This window comes from Sphaerodactylus townsendi, linkage group LG08 (assembly GCF_021028975.2).
Source record: "Sphaerodactylus townsendi isolate TG3544 linkage group LG08, MPM_Stown_v2.3, whole genome shotgun sequence".
Lineage (NCBI taxonomy): Eukaryota > Metazoa > Chordata > Lepidosauria > Squamata > Sphaerodactylidae > Sphaerodactylus > Sphaerodactylus townsendi.
This window is the reverse complement of record NC_059432.1, coordinates 90,722,516-90,732,645: the sequence shown is the minus strand read 5'-3', so window position 1 is coordinate 90,732,645 and position 10,130 is coordinate 90,722,516. Positions and strand designations below refer to the sequence as shown.

The 10,130-nt window shown below is 42.3% G+C and overlaps 1 protein-coding gene across 1 annotated transcript in view; it reads right to left on the bottom strand.

The window, feature by feature from the left end:
- Positions 1 to 862: 862 nt before the first annotated feature.
- Positions 863 to 10,130, bottom strand: part of RSRC1 (arginine and serine rich coiled-coil 1) — a 174,940-nt gene continuing 165,672 nt past the window's right edge. The window contains exons 6-8 of the mRNA XM_048506927.1: positions 5,500 to 5,606; positions 4,933 to 5,076; positions 863 to 1,763 (exon numbers count right to left, since the gene is read on the bottom strand). Of these exons, the coding sequence (XP_048362884.1) occupies positions 1,671 to 1,763; positions 4,933 to 5,076; positions 5,500 to 5,606 (344 nt within the window). The 3' untranslated portion in view covers positions 863 to 1,670. The remainder of the gene's footprint in view (positions 1,764 to 4,932; positions 5,077 to 5,499; positions 5,607 to 10,130) is intronic.

Genomic DNA, 10,130 nt, shown 5'->3' with positions numbered 1-10,130 from the left:
TCCAAGTTGTGTCAAGTTGTGTCATTGCATATCTGGGTATTGTGGTTGTGTGCATCACCAGTTTCCTGCCCCTCCCCCCTTAGTGTTCAGACCACAAAAAAAATTGCAACCAGCTTGATAATATCGATGTGGCTGCCTCTCATGTTGCATTGGCAAAGTAGGAATTGACAGCCATAAGTGGGAGACGGGCTTCAACTATCTAGCCCAGGGTTCTGCAACCTGCAGCTCTCCAGATGTTAATGGACTACAAATCCCAATTGGCCATGCTGGCAGGGGCTGATGGGATTTGTAGTCCATGAACATCTGGAGAGCCACAGGTTGCAGACCCCTGATCAAGCCAGGGGACTCTACCTGGAATGAGACTGTTCTAGTTCAGGTACTATAAAAATATCTGGGAGGCTCTCCCGTGATCGTAGGTAGTGGCAACAACTAGAAGGGCAAGAAATAACTCTGCAGATTAGCAGCTTTAAGCCTAGTTGTGGGCCCCTTTGTAGAAAGAAACACACACACACCCCACAAAAAAAGATTGGGTGCTAAAAGTTACCACTGAGTTTTGTGGAAAATGCAAATACAAGTGTGCTCAAACGGACTATGCAAGTGTGCTCAATGCAATGCAAGTGTGCTCAAACGGACTAAACCCTTTTTTCCCCCTGGCTTTCAACAAATGGCCAGACTTGCACCTGGTTGACGAGGCTGGTGTTCTAGTATTGCGATCTGTGCATTTTTTTAGAATAGTTGCCCATTAAGATATTCTGTTATCTTAAATTCTGGCCCTTTAGGGAAAAAGAAGAAAAAGAACATTTATAGTCTAATACTGATTGCACTGATAAGCAGTGTGAAAATAACCACGCTATATAGAGAATGTTTTCATTTTATTTATTGAACAAATTGGGAAAATTCATATACAAACCATATACAATACGGAGTCGCACACTACAATGATACCTCCAGTGGTATGTCTTGTTATTACAACATTGAATTATTAAACTAAATCATCATGTGTGTGTTTATATAGGTTGGTTGAAGGAAGATCATCTTTCCATTCCCCCCTTTCTCTATGCACCTTTCTTCTCTCGCTGTTCAGAATAATCTTGTAACACAGCAAAACATGCACTGAAATTTTAAAACTGATAATGTCAAAGAGCATACAGAAACCTTAAGAGAAATGCTTAATTCTGTGGGTAGAGAAAGGTTTTACAGTCTCTGGCAACGAAAAATAGGTAATCTTCAGACCTGACTTGTAAAGACACTGCATTGTGTTTGGTAATTCCAAGGATATGGGTGGATTAAAAAAAAACTCCTTTATATTTCCCCCCCAAACAAGTCCAGATTCTCTCTGACAGTACAGCCAAAACAGCGCTGCTGCCTGCTGGATGGCAGGCCTCTTTCCCCAGCTGGCACTGCCCTCTCTGATGCCACCATCACCCCAGTTTCATGTTGATCCGCTTAGAAAGGTCAAACTCGCAGTCCTCCAGATGTTACGGACTACAGTTCCCATCATCCCCTGCCAGCATGATGCTGGCACGGGATGATGGGAACTGTAGTCCGTAACATCTGGAGGGCCGCGAGTTTGACACCTGTGCAATACACCATATTTACTTTTGACACTCATCTGGCTTTACCCCTGGACTTGCATAGTGGAGGTGACTGTGAGTCAGTAGGCTCTAAGCTTAGGCCACGGGACTGCCCATCAGCCTCTCTTGCCGAAGGGTCATCAGCCGCTGGAACCACCTTTCTTCAGCTTCTGCTTTGTCAACAAACAGCTGCAAGAGGGGGAAAAAGACACAGCTTATACAGATGCTCTGCTGAAGGCCTGGCATTTGTGAATTCAGCTTGACAATACCTGGTGACACTTTTTAAACAATTTTTTCATAAACATAACAATATAAAACCAGTTGAACAGACAGAGATGCCACGGAGCATACCTTTTTTCTCACGACTTAAAAGCCACACATCTGGGCGGGCTTCAGGTCTGGCCCCTCTGTTTACAAATTAAGCCCTATATAAAATCACTGAACTCTTCATGCATCTGCCCAGGTTTGCAAAAAGCACCATCAAAGGCTCATTTGAAAGGAAAAATGAGAGCTTAGCTCAAGTATTTTAACATAGCTATTATGTGGCTTGGTATGGTAAAGGTTTCCTGCATTAAAAAACCCAGACATTTTTATGTGTTGAACAGTGATGAGTTGTTGTTGTTGTTAATTAATTAATTACACTGCCCACCCCCAGAGGGCTCTGGGTAGTGAACAAGGATAGGACAATTAAAATCACAAGAGTGTTCCACCAGGCAGGAGCCAGAGCTGTAAAGGCCCTGGCCCAGGTAGAGGCCAGCTGCATCATTGAGGGGTCGGGGACCACTAGTAGATTTGCCTCCGCAGACCACAGAGGTTGAGTAGAGACATATGGGGAGAGCACTCCCTAAGGTATGAAGGCCCCAGGCCGTGAAGGGCCTTAAAGGTCAACACCAACACCTTGAAGGTGATCCGGAATTCCACTGGGAGCCACTGCAGTTGGCGCAGCACAGGGGAGACATGATTCCTTAACGAACCCCCTGTGAGAAGCTGCGGCGCCGAATACTGGACCAGTTTCAGTTTTCGGATTGACTGCAAGGGAAGGTCTGCGTAAAGTTGTGAAAGCTTATTTATTTGTTTAAATATTTACGCCCTGCTTTCTCTCCAATGGGGCCTTGTTTTCCCTCCTGCATTTTATTCTCACAACCACCACACTGCGAGGTAGGTTAGACTGAGAGTACAGGACGGGTTCAAGGTTACACTGCACGGTACTAAGTCTCAATCTACAGAAGCCTTAATGATACAGAAGCTAGAGTGTTAGGCTTAGAGGTAGGAAACTGATAGCCCCATCCACAAATCCCAAGTGGCTGGTTGTGGTGCTGTAGTTGCGGTGCTCCCAAAGGGGCTTTCTGGCAGTGTAGAGAGGCTGCACAAGTACAAAAGCCTCCCTGCTGGCAAGAAGTCCCCATTGGAATATATAGACTTATGCTACCCAAAACCTGCCAGCATAGCATGTTGGATGGCTGGGAGGGACCCGACTAATACTGGAACCCCTCCCCCCCAGCAATGCCCCTGGTCTGCCCACACTAAGATGGTGCTGGGTGAGGGGGGCACAGCGGCTCTATGCTGCTGGATTCTCCCTGCCGCCAGGGAAGTGCTCTAGGGAGCACAAATTCACCAGTGTGCTCCCACAAGTAGATTCGGGCCATTCTCAAATCTGACACAAACAAGTTGCTTTGGGCAAATTGCTATTTCTCCGTGCAACTTATTTCATAGAATTATTTGTAGCTAAAGAACTGCATCAAGCACCTTGGAAACAGATGGGACAGATAAATCTGATTCAACCTCTGGAACCATTTTTGGTGCCTCTGAGCATATGTAAAGTGTCCCTATGTTTTAATATTATTATTTATTTATTTGTTTATTTAATTTACTATTCCGCTCTTTCCCAGCATAGGTCTCAGCTCAGGGCAGCTAACAACATTCAAAGAACAACATCTAATACATAAATCAATAAAAACCATCTATAAGCAGATCTAAAAACATAAAACAATAAATTTCTATAATGAACAACTAAAATTCACATAAATGTTGATGATGCCAATGAATGTATAATTTAAGTCCCAAGGTCAATTAAAGCATATATTTTAATTTCCGCAAAATTTCTGTTTCACCCCCGGCCACATTTCCAGAAATGCACATCTCTGTATCAGAAATATTCCAGTTTCAAAAGGGAGAAAAGGTGCGTGCTCAATAGATTAGACTTGTTCCTTGAACTTTTATTTCACAGGGTTTTTATGCCTTCAACCTGTACCTCACAGTGACACAACAAAAATGTATGCAGACATTTCTTTTAAGAAGTGTTCACTTGCTAGTTACAATATTTTATTAGGCAGACATCAGTACACATTTCAATTATCTGGGCATTCTTTCTATATGGACACATAAGGAATGTACTCTCTGGGATGCAACTGAACATGAAAATCTGACATAAAGTTGTGAGAAAGAAAATTAACCATAACATATTATGCAGGTTCATATAATTATGGGATGACTGAAAAAAGGTCTTTCAATTTTTCTCCCTGGGTATGAACACAGCAAAAGCACTTCTGCTTTACACGGGAATATTCCTGTTATGTCATAGAGACAAACACATTTCATTGTGATGAGTCTGTGAAGATGCCAGTCACAGGTGTGGGCGAAACATTAGGAGTAGAAACTACTGGAACTCAGCCACACAGCCTTGAAAACCCACAACCGCTAGCTCCTGTTATGCATGCCAATGTTTGTTTTTATTAAAGATGTGTTTTGAGTAGTTTAATATATGGTTGGGTGCCCAGATAATATGGCTTAATCTCTTGCCTTCCAAATGAATGTGTTAATCAAAGGCTCCTTTTGCACAGGAAAATGTATAACAAGTTGCAGTTGGGATAAAGTAACCCATTTTCCTGTTTTCACGGTCACGTGCGTACGTGCAGGCAGCGATTGGAGCCCATGGAAACAATCCAGGTTGCTTTCACGCTTTTGCACGTCTCTTTTTAAAAAAATTTACTTCCCGCCGATGCATAGTGACGCAGGCATGCACAAATCAACCCCCACAACCATGCTGATGTCTCATGACTCGACCATCTGCACCTGCATATCTATGCAAATGTAAGCTGAGAAATTTTAAAAAGGAAAACGGAGGCAAATAAAGCGCCTCCTGCCCTGCTGTTCACTTGTGAGCGGCTGCAACCTGGGATTTTAAAAAAGACTCGCAGATAGCACAATTTGGGGGAAAAAACGGGTTGGGGAAATAGCACGGGGCAGGCTCGTTTTAGGAGCAGGATCTGTGTAGTCCCCTCCCCCACCAGTTTTTTTACTGTCCTACACCCATGTTTATTGGCCTGTGCGTAAGGGGCCCAAGTAACACCATGCTTACGTTGGGATGGGCTAGTGAGTTCTCATCTTGATACTTGATAGTGGTAGGGATACTTGTAGTCACTGTTTCTTTTTCAGCGGTAATCAGGTCAGCACTTATGCTTACTGATGTGGGTTCAGTCTTTACTTCAACAGGTTCTGTCACCTAGTAGAGAGAAAAGAATACGTTTCACCGTCTTTTTGACCAAACTAATCTGGTAGTTAGTTTGCCGTAGCCTGCCTATGCTTAGTGAACCTGGTATTCCTTAATGGTCTCTCATCCAAATACTAACCCAGGCCTGACACTGTTTAGTTTACAAGATCTGATAAGATCAGGCTAGCCTGGGCTATAAAGGTCAGGGGTCACAGTGGATTACTTCAATTAATCAATGACTGTAGGCAAAACATGATTCCTGGATCGTATAAATGTTATCACATTCACATTGGTTCCATGGTTGTCAACTGATTACAAAGACTGCGATTTCTACTGTTAGCAGTAATCCATGCTATAGTCAACGTGTGTTGTATTATATCTGCTCTGCACCAGCTCACAAGGGGATCCCTGCAACAGAGTGGATTGAAAACTTACCTTTTTGTCTTCTTTACTTGATCTGAATGCTTGTGGAATAAAGGAATCACTTTCAATTGCTTCAATTTCTTTCACTCGTTTCACTTGTTCTACAAGGCTGGTTTGGTCTATGGAAGAGGGTATAACATCAGTATGGTTAGCATACATTTACAGTAAACGCTATGCAATAGTATCCTTTAGGTCAGAACATAGAAGGTTGAAGGCAAGCGATGACTCTGCCAAGGAGAAACCATTCTTGCTTTGTTTTGAGAAAAAGAAAGTCCAAAATGACTTAATTAGCAATTAAACATTTACCTTTTACTCCACTTTTTATTTTACCATTTATACCAGATCTTTCAGGAGCAGCAGTGGTGTAGTGGTTAAGAGCAGGTGTACTCTAATCTGGAGGAACCGGGTTTGATTCTCCACTCTGCCGCTTGAGCTGTGGAGGCTTATCTGGGGAATTCAGATTGGCCTGTGCACTCCCACACACACCAGCTGGGTGACCTTGGGCTAGTCACAGCTTTTCGGAGCTCTCTCAGCCCCACCTGCCTCACAGGGTATTTGTTGTGAGGGGGGAAGGGAAAGGAGATTGTCAGCCCCTTTGAGTTTCCTACAGGAGAGAAAAGGGGGGGGGGGATATAAATCCAAAACTCTTCTTCTTCCCTTTCTTCCCAATGGGGACTTAAAGCTGGCTGCAATATTCTTCCAGGTCCATAGATAGCTTTCATGGCACAGAGGAGATTTGATTCTGGATTGCCCAAAATGACCACAAATCTATTAGTAATTAGCTTGACTTATGCTACAATGAGTCTAGTCTCTACCCACCATTATGCACACCAAAAGATGGACACAAAATCCACTGTAATGCCTGGGAATAACTGAGATTGATCTTTTGTCTCTTGGATCTATAAAATCTTCACCCGCCAACTGGCAACTCTCCCGTTCCCAAGGAGGACCCTCGCCCTAAGAATCACTGCTGAAGATGGCTGATGCTAGTATAAAAGGATGTTGTAGTGCTAAAGCTTCTTGATGAAAATATCCATATTGATTCCTGTGTACCTTTTTGATATTCTAATGGTGCTTTTGTGCAACATATTTTTTCAGCCTTTGATAACCGAAAAAGTTGGAAGAATGTTGTGGAGTTAGGAAAATTTCATTTTACAGACTGGCACTCGTTTCTTTTAAACTTTATTTTAATAAATGTGAGTGCTGCATATTTCACTTCTGCTAGAAATAAGTCAGGATCAAGCAAATACAAAGTGGCAACAAAACGGTACATCAGAAATATTAGTAGTTTAATGCACCAGTGATGACAGAACTTCACAGCAGCACAAGGACTTTTTTGTGGGTGATATTTATAGGAAAAGATCTCCGTTGTTGTTATCTGACACACCTGTTAGGCATACTTTTCCAGAGAAAACCCTGATTAGTTTTAGTGCCAGCACCATAGGGAATTACGCATGTCACCCTTTAGGTAGCAGAATACTTATTTCTATGGATGAACAACATGTACAAGTTAGGTTAAATATAAAGGTTTTACATGTTCAAAGGAAGAATAGAACGTTAAGATCTACTCTACTTGATAGCTGTAGTCATTCAGCCTAATAGCTAGAGAAACAGAACAACCCTCGTTTGCCATATTCAACTATGGGAAGACATTTAGCCTGGAAACCATAGCTCCTCAAATTGCTAGATGGTGTCAGAAAACTTGGGAGTTTCCTCACTTGACAATGAACAGGTTCTTAAGCATTCACTCCATAAAGCCATTACTACTAGCATGATGGGGTGGGAGATAATGAAAGGATCTACATACACCTTTCTGGGGTGGGCAGAATAGAAAACCTTGAAGGCAAAAGGAGGTTATTGATATTCGATAGTGAAGGTGACCAAATCTGAGGATGCTTAAACCCGGTGATTGGAGCTGCAGAAAAATGCCAAATAACAAGACCAACAATAAGTTTAAATCCTCCAAACGATAAAAGGAGAGCCTGTAGCTTTGAAAAATGGACTCCCTCAGTGGCTACTGTCACAGCATTCCAAGCTTCATTTTTTTTAAGTAAAAGGCAGGGGGAAGCAGCAAGGTCTTTAAGGGGGGGGGGCTCATTGAAACCAGGCCTGGCAGCAACCATGGGGTGACTCGATACTACCTGATCTGCATGACTTATCTTTTTCAGCATAAAGATGACAGGAGACCTGAGAATTCATCCACCATTTCCTGGACCAAGCTCCGTTTGGGTGCCAGTGCCTTGGGGACAGAACTAGGCAAACACCAGGACCCAAATAAAGCATTCTAGAACTAGGAAATGGTGGATGAAAGATCTCCCGTCATCTTTATGTTGAAGAAGGCATAGGTCTGGCTGGCTGGCTTGCTACAGTTCAGCCGCAGCCACCCTTTGAAAGCCAGTATAGCACGAAAATTAAATCTTCTGAGTAGGGCCTGGGAGAACTAGATTCAAATACCCATCTTGATGTGGAAATTCATTGAGTGATTTTGGATCAGTCGCATGCTTTCAACGGAACCCACCACAGGGCTGCTGTGCAAATAAAAAAGAGGAAATGCAAATAATATAAGCTGCTTGGGTCCCAACTGTGGAGAAAGGCAGGGTATAAATGAAATCATCAGCAATAAATATGATTGAAGATAGGAGGCAGATAAAAGGTAGATTAGTGAAAGGCTGAGAAGAATAGAATGAGGTAGCTGTCCGGGCCCTGCAGGATCTCGATGAGTTCTGCAGGGTCTGTAAGACCGAGTTGTTCCCCCAAGCTTTGGGGGGGGGGGGGGCTGCTGATGTGCGCCCCCTCCTTTTGTTTTCCTTCTGTTCCCCTTTACCTTCTGGGCCCCTTAACATCTATGCCCCCCCCCCCGCACCCTTTCCTTTCCTGGCAGGGTTTTTAATGAAGATTTTAAAGCTGGATGCCAATATATTATTGTATGATAAGCTGTCTTCATGGGGTTTTTTAACGTTATGTTTAGTGGAGCCTATATTATGTGTGATTGTGTTTGTTTATATGCTCCATTAGTGTTGTTTTAATTATACTGTGCACTACCCAGAGCCCTTCAGGGGAGGGGCGATATATAAAAATGATAATAAATAAATAAATAAATAAATAAATAAAGAAAGAAAGAAAGAAAGAAAGAAAGAAAGAAAGAAAGAAAGAAAGAAAGAAAGAAAGAAAGAAAGAAAGAAAGAAAGAAAGAAAGAAAGAAAGAAAGAAAGAAAGAAAGAAAGGGAAAGGATGTGGGAGTTATCCGGAAGAACAAATAGGACATTGTGCAGGGCAGGAAAAGGTCTGTTGGTTGCTTGAGAGAAGGAAAGAAGGAGCAGGAAAAGGGAAGAAGCTGTATAAGTTTTCAGGTAAGGGAAAGAGGAGAAAACAAGACAACCTCCCACCCCGGTCCTTGTAGGTTCCCACTTGTATAATACTAATAATTACAAAAATATATTACAGAATGGAGGCCACAGCTAAAATGCGTGTTTTATTGGCACACCTAATAATAATTTTCATGAGAACCACTTGAACTGAATGTAGTATAAGAACAAGCCAACTCCCTTTCCGAATTCTGCCGCCAAGGTCCATCAAGTCCAGCATTTGGTTACCAACAGTGGTTGCCCCCACCATTAAAGCCACATGCTATCCTTTCTGTTTTCTTGACAAACCATGAGGTGGCTGGTGAGGTGAATTTGCAATTTACACTGGTACTGGAAAGCATTTTGTATCTATGCAGCACAAGCCAGATACACCCAACATGTCTGTATCTAAGATTCTTATGCAGGCCTGTATCTAAGGCTGCTTTAAAAATTAAGATATTCCTCTACCAGTCACAGGTAATACATTTGTGTAGGGAAGGAAGTCCATCACATGTAGCAGGTCACTTGTGGGTTGTGACATCCATGTTTCTTTCGTCACTCACATGTGCCCTGGGAAACTGTAAGCAGATGCTGGGAATGACCATGCAAACGGTAGCTGTAATGTGAGGACGTGTCCCCAGGAGAAACCGAATCACAGAATGTTTTCCAGAATTACTTTGGTGACATTAACTGGATAAAAATGGACTGGAAGGAAGCTGTATCCATTAGTCTACAATATTGTTGACAAACACATTATTGGTAGATAAAATGACTTCCATATATTGTTTGTCAGATGTCAGTGGAAAGGATGTATATTTCATAGTAAAATCAAAAATAATGGAGTCAGAAAGCTAAGAGGGTACAGACAAAAAAAATCAATACTAACTCACTGTACAGCAAGTCCTTTCGCTCTGGTCAGACTGACAATACACAACTATTAGTGACTGTTGATGCCATTTTTCATACATAAATCTTTCCTTCTACAAGAAATCACAATTAAGCTCGCTTCCAGCAGCTTCATTCCTTTTAGTTCATTACTATGGATAGCGAAGAGAAAAACTGGTGAAATGCATAAACAAAGGAAAATTATTTATATACTTCTACAAAAGGGACGAGCTTCACATGATAAGCTTCAATTTCAATCTGTCTGCTCAAATCACATGGGTTACCATCTAAAATCGACAACGCTACAGCAGTGACCTCCTGAAAACAGCAGGTGGCAGTGTATTACCAGTTAAAGAACCACAGAGCCACAATAGGGCTTAAGGTCCTTGTATCTGATATCCAAAATACATCATG